The sequence below is a fragment of the Camelus ferus genome, chromosome 2 (genome assembly GCF_009834535.1).
Source record: "Camelus ferus isolate YT-003-E chromosome 2, BCGSAC_Cfer_1.0, whole genome shotgun sequence".
Classification (NCBI taxonomy): Eukaryota; Metazoa; Chordata; class Mammalia; order Artiodactyla; family Camelidae; genus Camelus; species Camelus ferus.
The window spans coordinates 106703865-106722084 of NC_045697.1; the positions used below are offsets into that span (position 1 = coordinate 106703865).

At 42.0% G+C, this 18220-nt stretch overlaps 1 protein-coding gene across 1 annotated transcript in view; it reads left to right on the forward strand.

Annotated features, from left to right (window-relative positions):
* The window catches only part of DCLK2 (doublecortin like kinase 2), a 136196-nt gene that overhangs the window by 66918 nt on the left and 51058 nt on the right, over positions 1–18220 (forward strand). The window contains 1 exon segment of the mRNA XM_032464782.1: positions 16715–16817. Within this exon segment, the coding sequence (XP_032320673.1) occupies positions 16715–16817 (103 nt within the window).

The window sequence follows — 18220 nt, forward strand, 5'->3', positions numbered from 1 at the left end:
GGTGTCACCAGTGATGGAACAAAGGTTCCTGAGGCATTGTATGAGGAAACCACAGCAGCTCCCCTTGGGAAGGGAAAGGAGTGTGCCCCTTTCACCTCTTTTAAGTGCGGAGCCTCCCCGGAAGGATGTATTTTCTAGAAGGAAAAGCCTGCGCTTTTGGCAGGAGAACTGAAATAGAGAAATTGAGGTTGACCTATTTCCTTAGCACTGCAAGCCTTGCATTGTCCTCCCAGGCAGTATGAAAATCCTTGAACTGGGAAACCGACAGCTGCAATCAGACACTTGCATTGAGGGAACAATCATGAATTTTAATAGGAGAGCTGCTGCTGGGAGAGGTTGGGAGAGGAGGGGAGCCAAGCCAATTCAAACAAAAGGAGCGGAAGGGGGGGTCACTCCACATACAGCTCACGGCAGTGATGAGAGTAATATTCAAATTACTTATCCCACAGCGATGTTGATGACTTAAGAGGGAAGGATTGCCGAACTGTTGTGAAGTGGAGGGGGTTCTGAATCTTCCGTGATTACAAATCCCACTGCACTGAAGGCAAAGAAGGCGGGCAATGCAAAACGTGACTTGTTAGCAGGAGCAGTCCCCAGACACCGCGCTCCAGCAGGGCCCAGGAAGAGAGCCCCGAGGACCGCGGTCACTGCCACGCAGATTCAAGTGCTTCCCCCTCGGGGACTGGCGGGGACAGGCTGCACAGGCGGCGGGGACACACGTGCACAGCCCCAGAGCCGGTTTCAGGACGTCCTGCCCAGCGGCCCTCTGTGCTGTGCTGGAACTTCCCTTCTGAGCCCCCGCCAGCATCCTGTTTGTCCTGGGGCGGAAGTGTTGGAATCTGTTCCCATTGTCAGATCTCTTTGTGAAGCGGTTGCTTCTTGCTGTTAACATTCCCAAGGTGGCCTCCTCAGGAGTCAGGATGTAGAGAACATGATCAGAGGAGCGTTTCTCTCTTTAGAGCAAGGTTCTGTCCGCGCCTGCGCCGCCACACCCAGACCGAAGCTCTGCACCGCTTCCGGGGATGAGCGCATCCCACCCATCCCACACCCCCAGGCACTTTGTCTTTATTTGTTTACATGGCTCTGTCACTTTAGAAGGGGGGCCTGAGTCTTTATCAAATCAGGAACATAATCATTTCAAAACCCCATTTTTCTGAATCAATCTTGATTTTTTTTTTCCTAAGCAAAGATGCCACTTTAAAAAAGTACATTACAAGCTTTGTTCACCAGGCTCCTCTGTTGGTGAGATTATTTAGCCTGGGGATAACTGACCAGAGACAGTTATCTGAGAGAGTGCTGGCTGCCTTCCGAGAGCTACAGGAGAGGTACTGAAGAACGCCCTCCCACTCAGGCATGGAAGCAGCAACTGCCCTTTTCTGAATGGGTATTAAAGAATGAACTAATTTCTTGGCTTGTGAGCAGGTTCTTCTCCTGTCGTAGAAAGGGGAGGTGGTGAGTCATGTCATCGCACGGTATCCACGGGGGAACTGGTTCCCTGACCCATCATGAATACCGAAAGCCGCGGATGCTGAAGTCCCATAGCTGGTCCTCTGCATCCGTGGATTCAGCCAACCAGCGGGTCTGAAGTAGTTCTGTAGTTTTTATTGAAAAAAGTCCAAGTATAAGTGGACTTGCGCAGTTCACACCCCTGTCCTTCGGGGTCAGCTGTGTGTCTGTGGTGGGGAATTGGGACTTAGCCGGACTAAGGCAGAACACGTGAGAAGTGGAGACGAGGAGCAGGGCTGCCCATTACCAGACTGTGAGGAGGGAAGCGTCCTGGATCCCCGGCCAGGGCTTGTCACCAGCCCTGCAGGTGTTGGTGCAGCCTTTGTGGGCTGTTCGGCCCGGGCCTCACATTTGTGAAGATTTCCTATTTAGTCTTAACAAGTATCGCTGAGTGAGTCTACATAGTTGTAATTTATATGTATTTAAATAGTTTGTTGCATTATGGGTGGAATATATCGTGGTTACCGTAATAACCCATTTTTGCATTTCTTCAGGTTCTAGTAGGTGGAAGTGTTCTGCCTCTTGCCTCCTCAGCGCCTTCTCTGTTCCCTGCGCACACGCTTCCTGTCCACAGCGCTCCTGATGCTGAGGTCTGCACGGGCTCCCGTGTCTTTGTCCTGACTGTAAGGGGGGAGAATTCCCTCCAAGTCATCTAAGTTGCTAGAGACAAAGCAGCTCTGGTGGTGGAGGATAGGTGGGTGGGGTTCATGGTGGTAATAACATTTACTTACTTTGGGGATCCTGCTAGAGTTCCACTCCTCACTACTGCGTGGTCATACCGCCCTCTCCCCTTCTCCTCACATCTCTTTTCTACCTAAGCCCTCTGGTTGTCCATGGCCATCACCACGGTGTAGTAGAAAAGCTGCCCACCCCTGCCCTCCCCCCCCATGAGTCTCATGCTTTGCTGAATCTGGAGTCCCCTGCCTCTGTGCTGCTCATCCACTGAACATCCCTGCTCATCGCTGAACATTCCCTGTATGTGTGTCCTCGGACACGGTGCTCTGGGGACAGTCACGGTCTCCAGGTGCTGGACGTTCTCCCCATCCTCCTCTGCGGCTCCGAGCTCATGGTGACCTCCCTAAGCCCCCATCCTGATACTCCATCTGGCTTCATCCACCTGGCTTCATCCACCTGCTTAGGTTCCCGAGGTACCTTGTCACACCACAAGAATCTGAGGGTCACTTCTGTTCCTATTGATGGAGAAATAACGTACCAAAATGTCTTCCTGGAGAGAGGCTGAGAGGTCTTAAAGCCGTAGTGAGGCAGGGTATTCTTTAAGTCGTTCAGGTGCCACAACGGATTGGAAAATGGCCAAGAAGCAAAGAGGCTCTTCTTTCCAGGCGGAATAACAGCCTCCTTGTTGGGAAGGGAATAATCAATCCCAGCTGTAGAAAAGAGACCACGTTTCCTTTGCTTTACCATTCAAATCTAATCTCATGACATGAGTGTCTGACATGAGTAGCATTCTTGCCCAGACTGGTGGCCCCAGGGAGGGGATGGTTATTTAAGACAGCTGGCTCTCCATGCAAGGCATATAACTTGATGATAAATGCTTACAGATAACTTCCCTTACTCACTGGTCCCAGTCCCAGTTTAATTGACACCCCTGGAGATTTGCAAAAAATACATAGATGTTTCTTTGAAAGAATATCATGTCTCTGGATGCAAGAAAAAGATAAGAAATTCTGCATGCGCACAGCTCATCAGCATTTCCCTGCTTGTGCAGTTCTTCAGGGAGGGGTTCCTTTTATGCATTCCCTGTGAAGCAGAAGTTTCCTGTGCCTTTAAAACCTGTCTTGTGTTATAGTATAGAATAAATCTGACATACGATTTTGTTTTTTCTTCCTTTGCTTTGTGTTTGAAAGGAACTATTTCTATGAATTAGCACTTTTAAGTCATCTTGCAGATTTTTTTTTTCCCTGAAAGCGTAGGTAGAGCTCCATCAAGAATAATTTTAAATTTTAGTGATTTAAAAATTGTTTTTTCCAGAGTTTATACTCCTTTGGATCAAGAAACCTTGTTCTTGGATTAACAGTTATACATAAATTCCTAGACCTAAGTGTCGAGCATTTGCTGCACATTCCTTTCTCGTCATTGGAGATGAAGTCTGTGGGCAGAGAAGGAATTGATTCACACATCTTTTCTTCCATCTGAGAACTTGGTCACTATAATGGTAATAATATATAAACTAAAATGGATATTCTGAGGAAACAGGCATTTATTTGAAAGATTTTGAAAATACTGAGTGTATGTAGAATTTGTCTTTGCAATCAAAGGTAATAATGTTCAATGGCAGAGTGATAATTAATCTTTTGAAAACAAAAACATGAAGAATGGATCGATGACCTAAAAAAATAAATAAAAGGAATTGATAAGAAAAAGTAAGACCTGGCTAGGTTGCAAAATCAGTACTGAGTGAAGAAAAGTAAATTGCAGAATTGATATATTTAGTATGCTATAACTTAAATAAAATTTTTACAGCATACTAAATAATGTTCCTGGTTGTCTATAATATGAAGTCTAAAAACATGGCTTGCGAGGACCCAGGCTGAATACTTGATAGTATTTTCCTGGGGTGGTGGAGAAGGAAGGCAGGCAGGAGGGAGGAGAAATGGGGCTTGGGACCAGGAACAAAAGCAATTTTAACTTTTGTTTTATTTTTATACAAGAAAAAGATGTGAGGCAAAGATGACAAAATAACATTAACTCTGGGTGCTGGGCATTACCTGCTGCAGTCTTTGGTCCTAAATGTATTAAGTTACCTAAAAATGAAACAACAAAAAAGCTATGTCTACCTTCATTCTAAAGTTTCACGTATATGGGAGTAGAGGTGCACAGTCAATAGATAAAACTCTTCTACGAGTATTTGTATTTTTGATAAACCAATGAGTCTGACCTCTGAGTACCTTGCTTTGAGTCCTCCCAAACCAAGGACTTGTTCTAACAACTCGCAAATTAGTTATGTATATGTTAGTGTAACAAGTTTTGGCTGTGTTTCAGGAACAGGTGCCTTTTAAACAGGGAGATCTAATTGTGGTATTTGCCTGAGCCAGTATCACATTCGTTTTAAAAGTGTTGCCATAAATAATTCAAATAGATGGCATGCTTTCTGTGTCTAAATAGCCACAGGCATGTAACTTATTCAGAGGATTTCTTCTGCTATAAAAGTAGGACCTTCATCTGCTAAGAAGGCTGCACTGGGAAAATTTTCTCATTGCTTTTCATGTAGGATTTACGTTGGTTTGAAAATGAAAATTTTGATTCCTTGTCACTGTGAAAAATAGATGCAGCAATAGAAACCCAAACCTTACGGTTTCTGTAGCATAGAACTGCCCCACTTATTTTGGACTCAAATCTGACCTATTCACCAGGCTGGACCACAGCCTAAAATGAGGAAATACACAAAGGGAGCTTTGTCACTAGTGTGAGATTTGGGCACTAAAGTTTATTTTCTTTCCTTCCAATCAAAGCCTCTAACCCTCACCCAGGTGACTCTTACTTTTCATTTAAGTTTCTGAAACCTGAAATATCTCTCCAGAATGTTAAATGCAGTAAATTAGAAGTGGACAGGGGGGCTGCTAAAAGAATAGTTGGAGTGGTCCTTATGATACAAAAGATGAAGGTTCAGAGCGTGATGGCAAGGGAGGAGGAAAGTAATTTTAAGATCAGAAGAAACATTAAAAAAAGAAAAGACATGATTCATTTTTAAAGAAATACGGGATGATGTCCCCTCAAACCTAAATAACCCTACTGCGTTAGAGCTTATAATGGTGTTTGTTCTGATAGTGCTGAGTGTTTGGTGTTTTCCAGAATAAGTATTGAATGAACTGATCAAGCTTTTCCATACTCTTCCAATGAATGGTTCTCTTAGACTTGATTCCAAGGGCCTTTATTATCTGAATGTGCTTACCATATGCTAAACTGTTGCCAAGAGAGCGGACTAACCTGATAATGGATTTTTTGGTATGCAGAGGATGAATTTCTGGAAGATGTTGCAGGTTTTGCTTTTGTGATAAAATCTTTAAAGTCACAATATTTATTAATATGTATTTATACTCTTAGAATCTCCAGTCTGGCCGCATATGGAGTCCTATTCAAAAACCATATGATTCCAACTTGTGCTTGTAATTTGTTTTTAGAAAGAGCCGATTTGTTTGAAGATATCAATTCCAGAATATATTAAGTATTCCCTAAAGTATAGGAGGTTGGTCTCAACTTGTCCTGACCTTAAGACTTGGAAGTTGATCCTTTAAAAGAAAAAAAAAAAAAAAACAAAAAAAAAAACCTAGGTATATGCTTGCATGCTTGCCATTCACTTACTTCATAAAAGCACAACATAGAAAAATTAGTGGTGGTTCGGGTTTTAGACACGTATAGAAACTTCTGTGACTTATCTCAATAAGGTCTCTTAGGATGTTTTCATAGGTTGTAAATCACACTGTAGTGTGCGGTCAAGTACACAGGATGCACCCCAAGTCAGACAGGCTGAGTTCAGATCTCAGCTCCTCCCTCACTGGCTGTGAGACCCTGAGCAGGTGACTTAACCTCTTTGAGCCTTGGTTCCTTTTTGTGTAAAATGGGCATCACCGTGCCCACTTCCCAGGCTGCTTCTGGGGGCTGGTGCAGTTCCTGTGTCAGTGAGATTCCTGGTGTGTGCCGTTTGTTTCCTTTCCCTCTCTGCTGGAAACAGAAAAGTTTGGATTAGAAAATTACCGCCTTATTTTGATTCTCAGTTGCCTCTTCTGTAACACTATGATTTCTTTCTTTGTTTATTACGGCAAGATGACTGAGTCCTAGGGAACACTGACTCAAAGTTCTAGTCACTTTTGCTTGAAAATGTTTAGCTTCTACATCAGAGTTAGAGGAAAACTCATGCTTCACAGATTTCCTCTGACTTCCTCACCTGAATTCTGCTAAAATTTGGCTCCAGCCTCTCTCCCTTGGTGGAAAGCTCTGGAGTAGGTTTGTAACTTTTCTCCTGTAGGAATTAAGACCGGGGTCCTCAGTGGGGGCAGTCAGAGGGTCAGCTTAGAAATCACCTCCTTTATAGGAAGGGCGATCATTGTCCCTCCTTCCAGAATTTGGTAGCTAAATATCTGTGAATTTTTCATCCTAATGGGATATTAATGGTAGAGGTACTTCCTGAAACCAAATCTTTGGCCTCCAGATTCCGTGACTGGGGGCATTGGGTGTCGCTCAAGTGGTAGAGCGCATGCTTAGCATGCACGAAGTCTTGCTAAGGTTCAATCCCCAGTACCTCCATAAAAATAAATAAATCTAATTGCCCACCTCCCCCATCCAAAAAAAAAAAAAAAGATTCTATGATTAGTCTCCATTGGTGAATCATCATTATTACGGGGAGGACACAGTGGGAAAAGGAAAGTTAAGTCCTTCCTTTTTTATTTTTTTAATGAAAGCAGACTAAATGTAGGGAGTTGTCTGCAGATGCCAGTGAGAAGCTCTTTACTGTAAGTGCTGTCATCTTTTAGCTTCAGTTCTGTTTCCATGGCAACCACAGGGTTGGTGAGTGCCTGGCTGAATGGTTTTACAGGAAGCCGTAAAACATTGCTATTCTAAGTAGCTTTCTTCTTTGCTGTATAAAGGAGTCCCTTCCCTGACTGTAGGCCAGCCAACATTTACTGGGAACAAAGCAGGCTATTTATGCTGATTGTGTTTTGGGTAGAGGGTAAAAAAAAAAAAAATTCAGGGAGAATGCCAGTCCTTGCTTAGTGACCTGTGAATTTATTTTTCTGGTTGTTGTTCCTAGCATTTTGTAAAAACTGAGTGACTTATTTTAATTCTTTATTTCAGGTACAATTTCCCTGTTCATTTTAAGCAGAGCTTATATTCTAGAGCTAGAACTGGCGAAAAAAAAAAAGAAGGTGGTGGTGGTGTGTGTCTGGGATAATATTAGTTACGGTGTAGTCAGTCTGCTGAATTTATAGCTTTCAAGTATCTACGAGGGCAGTCTGTTAAAAAAGATGTCGCCTGCTAGCAGCAGAAACAGGCAGATAATGGCTTAGGCAGTTACTAAGCTTACCCTTTATTGTATATTAAAATTGTCAGTTGGATTTTTTTTTACATCTTAAAAAACTTATGTTTCTATTTGTTTATATGATTAAAAAATTATATATGATAGAAAAGCCCATGGGGGGGTTCAAAATTAAATGCAGTTCTCTTTTGGCAATTTGTAACTTGTAATGTGACCATTTCTTAGGGGGAGAAAAGTAAGGATATCAATACCATTCCATTGAAAGCCTGTAAAATTTAGTTTCAAATATAAGCCACTTCCTGGGCTTTCTTTCTGGAGCTCCTTCAAATCCTCTTTAGAAGTAAGGTAGAAAAAAATGTTATTTCTAAACTACTTTTCTGTAGAGGCCACTTTTTAAACCTGAACTCTGATAATGAAAGTATTTGATTTCAACAGGAGGTGCGGACCTTTGTTCTCTCTCCGTCTCTTCTTCTTTCTTTCATGTATACACACACCTAGTTAAAATGAAAGAAAATCCGTAAATTCCAATTCCATGTATTTTTACTTCTGATATCTATCATGCCATTATTTCTTTTATAAAGTGTGGTCCTTGTTCCGAAAGGTAGACATTCCAAAGGGGCTAAGATTTTGACCTTGACTCTAGGTCAAGATAGGTTTAGATAAGTTGATGTTAGTTTAAACTATCCTCTCACTGAGATCCAGTGATGTTTCTTTTGCATTTTTATTGGGTCTTAGAAATTTTCCATAAAATAGACTTGTGAAGTATCTCAAGAGACCCTTATTTAACAGAACCCCAAGTCTTTGAATGGCACCAAATAGCAGGTTTAATTTCAAGTTGCTTTGCTATGAATCTCCTCTACCAAATGGTTGCAGTAGTAGATTTCATAAGGAATTTTTCTCAAATCACCCTAAAATAATGATGAGGTTTAATTCCTGAAAGAATTTACATGAGCTAAGATGAATATTTTAAGGTGTCCAGAGCCAAAATTTGATTAGCAAATATTTGCTGAATACCTCCTTAGGGAGCTACAGGGTTTGACTGGTATAGTCAAGGAGTTTATCAATTATCTTGGCATAAACAAACCCCTCATAAATCTGGGAACAAGGACTACCTTGCATAATAATGGGTTGGTAGGAATTCATAGAAAGAGTGTAAGATGGAGCCTCTGGGGTGGGGGTGGCAGGCTACCTGGAGGAAATGGGACTCAGGGCATTTCATTAATTCAATAGAAATGTGCTGAACACAAAGCGTACACTCTGGGTGCTGTGTACTATGCTGGAATTCTAGTGATGACCAAGGCAATGTGTGTATGTGGAATGCACAGTCTGGTAAGAGGTCCAGACACAAAACCAGGCAGTTGACTCAGTGGTAATGTCTGTGCTTGACAGAGTATTAAGGGAAAACCTGGATTTGGAGGGCATGAAGGTTTCATTGATGACGATTTCTTTGAGGTCGTATAAAGCTGAAACTTGAACCTAAAGAAATCCCAAATGAACATTGCTATTTACCCGCTTATAATAGTGGTCCTTTTTTTCTCCCTCAGAAAAATGAAGGCAGCTTTTCTGAAAGCAGTGTCCTAAATCCTAAATAAGCTTTTCTTAGAAACTAAAAAATTTAGATTATAGAACTTTGTGGTAGGAAATGATCTTAGAGAATTCCAACCTGCTTTATCACCAGCTCCTTAGTAACTCTGGGAAGAGTAAGACATACAGGATTTCCAGAGAGCTGGGGAGTCAGAAAATGGAGACCTTTTCTGGTTCAGAATGTAAGTGTCCAGGAAGGATGACATCCCTATGTCTTCTGCCTTTTTTCTTTTGAGGAAAGAGTTTATTATGCCCCTAATACATGCATAGTATATTTTATCAGACCTCAAGCCTCTGTATCTGTTTCTGTATCCTTTCACAGACCAAATAGTGAAAGAAAAAAAAAGTGAGTGTGGCCATCTGTTAAGAACTAGCACTGAAATTACACCTGCCACCTCTTCACCCTGCCCTAATTAATCTGTCTACTGAAGGATAGAAATATTAGTGTTTTTATTTTTTTTTTGAAAAATTAGTGTTTTTAAATGGCCCACATTCATTTGGAAAAGTTAGATCTGCTGCTCTCGTGTACACATTATTTCTCAGTTGGAGTTTCCCTGTTAGATCCTGCTGATGGCTTTAATTTTGTGCCTTAGCAGGAGGACTACTGCCCCTCTTTTGTGTAGCTTGCTTTTAAAATCCACCTAACATCCATTATTCGTGAAGAATTTCTTGCACTGAAGAAAGACTTTAGAAACAAACCGTAAGAGGTCTTCTAAACCGATAGACTTTTCCTCGCCTTTATTAAGAGTGATTTTGAGACGTTATTTGTGGGATTGATACGTTATTTTCTGAAGTCACATTTAGTGACATGGCTCATAACTCAGTGTTAAATGCCAGTTTTTGAAATATGTGATAGAAGGAAGAAACACCACCAGAGTTAAAGAACAAGAAATATGTTTAAAAAATAAAAGAATTATATATGTGTCCAGATACGTGGAATATTCTAAAGGTATTGAGTATTTTATGGGATGCTGTTTTTCATCGAGTTGTTTCTTCTTTGGGCTGCTTTACTCCTGTGGCGGATCTTCTATTACAGTGTTCGCCTATTGTGACATTTTGAATGGTAATTACTGCTTTTCTTGTTCATCTCTACCGTGAGACTACGTGCTTCTTTGTTTATGCTTGGCCTGTGGTAGACACTTGATTAATGCTAGAATTTTTTTTTCCCCTGGGAAAATATCTAATTTATTGAACTTGTAGGAAAGCGTGTGTTTATTGGTTATACTTATAGAAAAGATTATCCATTGAGTTAAAATTTTTAAAAAGTATTTGAGGCCATGAATTAATGAAAATGAAGAAATAACATGTATCAACTCCTTTCACATGCTGTCATGTTTAGTCCTTAAAGATGTAGTGGAACTGGTTTCTTGCCCATGTTGTAGACTGAGCCTCAGAGAGGTTGAGTATCTTACCTACGATTCTACTTGTTTAGAAGAGGGGGTGGGGGGGAAAGTCAGGCTCAGCAGGGTGTCCTCTGCTCCCAGCAAAAGCTTGTGCTGGCTGAGGGCATGCCTTCTGGGCTGACACCTGTATTTTAAATACCACCACAAGTGCGTTATCCTAGACGATGGGAGTGAAAACAGAACTGGAATCTGCTCATTCCCCTTCTGTGGATATCAGTTTTGGTTCACCTTTGTCCCCATCAACTTGCATCCCTGCCTGCTGGTGTTCTATTTCTAGTGTGTTTTAAGTTTATAGTTTTAGTTAAACACAGTAATGACAGTGCATAGCAGTACCCATCTACGTTGTGAAAAATATGAACTGAGACTTGTATTTTGAGCCAGCCAGCAGCAGAGGGAGGGAAGTTCCCATTCTTTCCTTATTTATTCATTATCGGTGCAGTCTAGTTGTTTGCATCATCTGGGTTCCTGTCAGTTTTCTTCTGTTGGCTATTGAGATGCAGCCCAATGAAATAGTAACAATTCCAGCTTAAAACGTTTTTATTTTTCTTAAACACTGTACAGGCCGGTAGCTGCTTTCTAGTCTTAGGACAAAGAATGTCTATCATGCCGACTGTGGGACCCCCAGTGGGCCCTTGATGCTGCCTGCAGGCCCATCTCATTTCCCTCCTTGTTCATTCTCCCCACAATCACAGATTGCAATTTCACACCTTTTCTTTCTCCTCGAATCTGCTGTACCTCCTCCCCCAGTCTCACTGTGAGCTAATGACTTTGCTTCAATTTTCCTGGTGAAGCAGGAAGCAATCCACCAGCCTCCCCACCACATACGTGTCCCCACCTGGCAGCTTCCAGCCAGCTTCCTTTGTAGTCGAAGACTGACCACATTCTCATGCAGGTTGAGTCCTTTTCCCTGCACACTGATCCATCTCCTCTCACAAAGGGATGCAGCTCCCTTTTCTTGAATCACCATTTTCCCCCCTACTAGATAATTTCAACAGCATAGTAACCTGTGTTATTTCTCTCATCTTGAAAAATAAGTTGTGTTAACCGTGGACTCCCTTCTTCCTTCCGCCACCTTCCCACTTCTCTGTCCCACCTTTCCAGTCAAAATGCCTTGAAAAAGTTGTCTGTACTCAGTGTCACCAGTTCTTCTCCTGTCTCCCGCTCCAGTTAGACTTTCATTTTAGCCACTACACCAAAACAACTTAAAGACCCTCATGACCTCCGTGGTGCTCAGTTCCATGGCCATGTAACACTGACCCAGTGGATTGCTCCCTCCTCAAAACACTTTCTGAGCTTCGTTTCCGTGACGTACAGAGTCTTGCTTTTCTTCCTCCCTCGTTGACTGTTCCTTGTCAGTCTTCTTCACTGGTTTCACTTCTTCTCCTTGACCTTGTGATGTGGCTGTGTTTTGGGGCTCAGGCCTTAGCCCTCTTCCCTGTGTGCATTCACTGCTGTAATTAACCTCAAGGTTTTAAAGACCATTCACCTGTTGGTGAGACCCAAATTTACATCTCCAGGCTAGCTCTCTCCCATGAAATTCAGATTTATGTCCAACTTTCCATCCAGCACCTCCACCTGGATATTTAATAGGCATTTCATAGTTCATGTTCCAAATCTGAATTCACCAGCATCCTCCCACCACTAACCTTGCCCGTTACCTTGAACTCTTCCACTAGAGTTACTGGCCAGCCCATCCTTCCGGTGGCTCAAGCCAAAACCCTGAGCCAACATACTCTTCTCTTTCTCTCATGTCCCCATATCCAAGGAGCAGTGAGACCCCCTCTCATTCCATCCACTCCTGACACCTTGGCACAGGCCACTCTCCTGTCTTGCTGAGTAGCAGTAGCCTCCAACCGTGCTGCTGTCTGTCCTTGTCCTTCTGCAGTTTGGTCTGAACACGGCGTTATGCTGTTTGAAGTAAGTCATGTTGTGGCAGTCCTCTGCTCTGAAGCCTCCAGTGGTTTCCTGTCTCACCCAGAGGAAAGGCAGAGTCCTGACTAGGGGCTGGCAGGCCCTACCCGATCTGCTTCCCTTCTTTACTGTGCTGACCTCTTCTGCAGTCAACCCCTCCCCTCTAACTGGTCCAGGACTGATTCCTATGAACACGCCGAGGCCTGTGCATATTCTGTTCCCTCTCCTGGAACCACTGACACCCCTCCCCAGATATTCATGTGGCTTCTCCATTACCTCTCTTAATATTTTGGTCAGATGTCGCCATTTCAGCGAGGCCTTCACTGACCACCCTATTTAGCATGGCAGCACCTGTCCCCTGCATTCACTGCTCCCCTTCCTTACTATCTTTCTCTGTAGCACTTACCACGTTTTAACATTGTGTAAATTTACTCATGTATTTTTTTATTGATGTATAATCAGTTACAGTGTCAATTTCTAGTGTACAGCCTAATGTCCCAGTCTACTCATGCATTTTTGTTGTGCATCAGCTTATACTTGCTCCATGAGGGCAAGGATTTCTGTCTTTCTGGTTTTGTTTTTTTTTTTTTTACTGTTTCTGTTGCTAGCATAGTGAGTGGCATGTGGTAAGTTCTCAGTATGAATTTGTTGAATGAATGAAAACAGAAGAGTTTAATAATTTATGAGGTATGTCAGTATCCTGAGTATACCTTAATAGAATTAGTCAAAATAATGTTTATCTTAGTTTATCATTTATTTATATGACACCTATCATTTCTTGAGAGTGGTGATGACTTATTCATGTAAATCTGAACCTAATTACTGATTATGTAATCTGGTTAACTATTTAGCCAAATATTTATTTAATGGCTAGAACATGAATTAAAGGAATGCAAACATCTTATGCAAACCATGATTGGAAAGCCCAACTTATATTGACAGGTGAAATTATTAAACAATTGATTAGAAAGAACTAAACAGAACTGTTAGGGGAGGGGGGATGAACCACCGCTTTGATCTGTTCTATTCTCTAAACTTGTTAAATACTTTTATTCTGCATAATAGGCAACTTAATTCTTTACTTTGGCATTTGACTAGAATAAATGGATGAAATATTTCCTTGTAATAAAATAAACTCAAAATTAACTGACTTTCCAGACGGATACATTCATACAGGAATTTTTTTTTAAATTCAGTTGTTATTTTTTCATGTTAAATTGATTATAGAAACAAATGAAATGTTCCTTTAAAAATTGGATTAAACTTTGGTAGATGTCTGTTTTATTTAGCCAAGGAAGTAAAACTGGATTCAGCTCCATTTAAGAACCTTTTATTAAATATATATGTGTAAAAAAACAAAGTAGATGGAGATAAGAGACATAAATGACTATAAAAACAAAATAGAACGTGATATGAACTGTAAAAGTTAGAAAGATGAACTGTGGGATTCCACAGGAGGAGGAGGCACCATGGTGTAAGTTCAAAGCAGAGATGTGGAAGTGGAGGGGCCGTGTCTAAACTCCTGTGCTCCTATTCACGACCCACATGTGGGCAAGTTGCTCCCTCTAGACTTTTTTTTTTTTTTTTTTTGTAAATGAGGAGTGATAATGATGTCAAACTCATGGTTATTGTAGGAATTGATGAGATAATACATCTACAGGACAGAGAGAATTCAGAGAGGTTCAGTGATGCCTAAACCCTCTTAAGTCCTGAAAACAAATGATGGTGGTGAAGATTGCATCTGTGACACCACTCACCCAGAGAAGTCATTTCTGTGTCTGAGAACTCAGTTCCACTAGGAGCAGCTCCATACCAAGCCACAGTTCATTCAGACCCTGGGGAATGAAGAATAGGAAATGCCATTGCCTGCCTGGAGGTCACGGCACCACAGTGTAGTCAGAAAGGCCACTTCAGGCTGAGGAACGGCTTGAGGAAGCATATGGTAGTAAGCTCCAGCACTGAGGTAGAAATTACCCAGATGTCCACTAAGTGGTGATCGAATCCACAAAATGTGGTGTCCATACAACCGAATATTACTCAGCTGTAGAAAGGAATGAAGTACTAACATGTGCCACAGCACAGGCGAACCTTAAACAAGTGCTGAGTAAAAGAAGACAGTTGCAAAATGCTACGTATTATATGATTTGATTTATATAAAACGTCCAGGACAGACAAATCTGTAGAGACAGAAAGTGGACGATGGACCTTCAGAATGAGGAGAGGGAGGCCTGGGGGGTGAATGATAATGGGCCTGGGGCAGTTCTTTTTAGATGATGGAAGTGTCCTCAAATAGATTGCGGTGATGGTTCCTGGACTCTGAATACACTAAACACCATTGAATTGTTTGCTCTAAATGAGTGAATTGTATGGTTTGTGAATTGTGTTTCCCTAAATCTGTTTAACAACAGAGAACCACCAGCACCCATACTGTAGGGAACCCAGAGAGGTCCTGGTGTGGCCGAGGAGCAAGTGTGCAGAAGAAATGGCAAAGGCAGGGTTGGAGGGTCAGGCGGGGTCCGTCTCGTGTGCTCTGTCAAGGAGGGAAGTCGGGGAGCGCTAGACGTGGTGTGGTCACCCGGCACCTGTGGGAGACTGCAGTGCCAGCATGGTCTTCATTTGTTTCCATGCTTAGAAGGAGAGGGATGACTGGAGCTACTGGACCAGTGACAGGAGCCAGGGCAAGAGAAAGTGAAGGCTGAACCCAGGAGTAGGGAAAGAAATGCTTGAGAGCCATGTGGACAGAAAAGCGTTGGGAGGGGTTGGTGGAGAAGGGAGGAAAGACTGGCTCCCAGGACGCCAGCGTGGAGGAAGGGGTGTGTGCGATTGCCAACTGAGATGAAGAGAAACGGGTTTATCAGGAAAGGTGAAAAATGTTACTCTTCTATTACAAACTGTCTGTCTGTGTCTCCCTAAAATGTGTATGTTGGAACCCTAATCCCCAGTGCGATGGTATTAGGAGGAGGGGCCTTTGGGAGGTAATTAGCATTAGAGGAGGTCATGAGGGTGGGCCCCCCACATGGGATTAGTGCCCTTAGAGAAGAGACAGGAGAGAACCTGCTTCCTCCTGTGTCCTCTCTGCAACCCCCTCGCCATGTGAGGAAACCAGCAAGAGGGCTCTGCCCACACCCCACCCACAATGGCACTCTGATCCCGGACTTTCAGCCTCCAGAACTGTGAGAAATAAAAGTCTGTTGTTTAAGCTACCAGTCTATGGTGATTTGTTAAAGCAGCGCCAACTGATGGAAACACTTTAAAAACACTGTGCCCTGAGCTGAGTTGCAGTGACGTAGAGAAGCCACATCTCGCTGGACCAGAATTGGAATGACTGGAGCTGCATCCCTGCCTGTCCCACTTCCTGCATCTAGTTCCCTGTATTTCTCGTGTGCTTCTTTCTAACTCTGCTGTGAGATTCACCCCCCACCCCCGCCACCGCCAATGGAAAGCTAAATAGTGATCAGGAAGACAACGAATTACTGACATAGCTCAATCCTTCCAAGTACTAGAGCACTGATTTTTTTTTTTTAAACTTCGTTATTATTGGGAGAGGAGTACTTTTAAAAAAAGAAATCTCATACATCCCATTAAAACAGGTGAAAGTGAAGCCTGTGTTCATCCAAAGCCCTGGAAGGTGGTTCTTCTTGTCACCACCAGGGTGAATGGATGGCTGAGCCCCCTGGGGGTGGATCCAGGTTCTGCAGGACCTGAAACTGATACAGTATTGGGGGAGGGAGTGAAAAAAGACTGTATATTTAGGTACAGGCCTTGGAAGGGCTTCGTGGCAAGTCTTCCTCTGTTCTTAGTGATAACGATGGTGGTGGTAGAGATGAGTGTTAACACATATGAGCGGTTTTCATACACGAATCCTCATCACAACCTAAGGTGCACTGTGCCTGTGGTACAGAGAGGTCATGCCCAGGCTGGCGTGGCTGGGTGTGGAGTCACCGGGAGAGGGGAAGGGTGGAAGAGTAAAGAGCACTGAACTGGGGACTGAGACCTCTATCAGCTCCAGCTTTGCCACCAGTTAACGGGAAACCAGGAAACCATCACTAAACCTCCTGTGGATGCCCTGCACTTCACCTGTGAAACAGGAATGTTGATGTCAGCTATGAGCCCCTCATTTTGTTGTTCTCAGATCAAGAGACAGTGTGTGAAAGTGCTTTGTAAATAGTAAGATGCTTGGAAATGTGTGCTGTGAAATAGTTCTTCATTCCAACCCAGCATTATATATGACGCTTGAAAATATATTCAATTTTGCTAATTTTTATTTCATTTCTAATGTTTCTAATTTATTTCTTGGACATGATTTTTTTTTTTTTAGGTTACTTGTCTGCAGGACTTTTTTGGTGATGATGATGTTTTTATTGCATGTGGACCTGAAAAATTCCGTTATGCCCAAGATGACTTTGTCCTGGATCACAGTGGTAAGGCAGTTCATTGATGGTCTTTGTCACCCTGAAATGGAGGCTTGGGGTTGTCACTTGTGCATGTTAAGTGGTCTGACGTGTTGAAGAAAGATAGCTTTGACAGTATTCTTTTTGAATTAATAAAAGTAGAAAATAAAATGAAAATATTTATCTAGTTGCAAAAAAAAAAAAAAGAAAAACCTAATTCAAGTTTTTTTTCATTTTTTTTAAAGCAAGTTGTTTCCATCTCTTTTTACTGCATTGTTTTGCCTCTGAAATGGATTTCCTCCCTTCTTGCAGAATGGTGCCTGGCTCTGCCATCTTAAATGTATGGATAGTGTTAAACCTGAAAGGTTCATTCTGCATTTTCCATGCCTGTAAAGAGATAACAGGCTAATAAGTTGTTAATAGTGATTATCTCAGGGTTCTTTTTACCTCATTGTTCGTTTGCAACTTTTTAAAAAACAGTTACGTGCATTGTTTATATATGCAGAAAAAATAAAATTGTTTTCACTGATGGAATAAGAAAATTCCTTTCTCTTAATTTTAGCCAAGAAAAATGGAATTTTCAAGTATTTAGCAATAACCTCAGTGATTTTAAATGTGATTGATTCTGGGAATATCGTTTTACTCTGTTGTCTGGAGTTAATTTAAACCTATCACAATAGTCGTGATTTTTTTTTTAGCTGATAGTAAAGTCAACTTCATTTTTAAATGAGGTAAAATCATACAGACATAACATTTCACAGAGAAGAAGGATGTTAGAGATTCAGTCTCACTCTTTAATTTCATGAACAAGGAAAGCTGGCTTTTTAACAGTTAGACTGACCCTTCTAATTGTGGTGATTCTGATAGTCCAGAATTAGAGAAATATATTACCAAATAAATACAGTGATCCGGTGATCCGTAGACTTTTTAAAATTCAAGATGATACATTCTCTGGTGCCAGACTTCCATGTGTAATTCCTTCCTGTTACACTGTGTCAGTTATCTACGTGTAACTTAACCTACTTTGTGCGTGGGCCTCATGTATCTAGTCTTTTGCTTTTTCGCTGCTGCCAAATCTGAGCATTTCTTTACTGTCTTGTGCTCTACTGGACTGGCTCTGCTTTAAACTGGTAATACCATCAGGAAGTCCTTAAAGAGCTGAAGACATCATCTACGCGAATGCTCTCCCCTGTCCTCATGGGTTGACTGAAAAAACGTGCATTTACGTTATGATCTGTATTTTACATCTTTTGAAAACTTTTAGCTTAATTTCATTTCATAATATTTCTTTGATGTCAGCATTAGTCATTTTGAATGTGTTCTAGGTTGTAAAGTTAACTTGGGAAACAACAGCAAAAAACATTTATTGAGCACTTGCTGTGCGTGTACCAGGCATTGTACTCAGTGCTTTACATGCATGTTGTCGATTTACC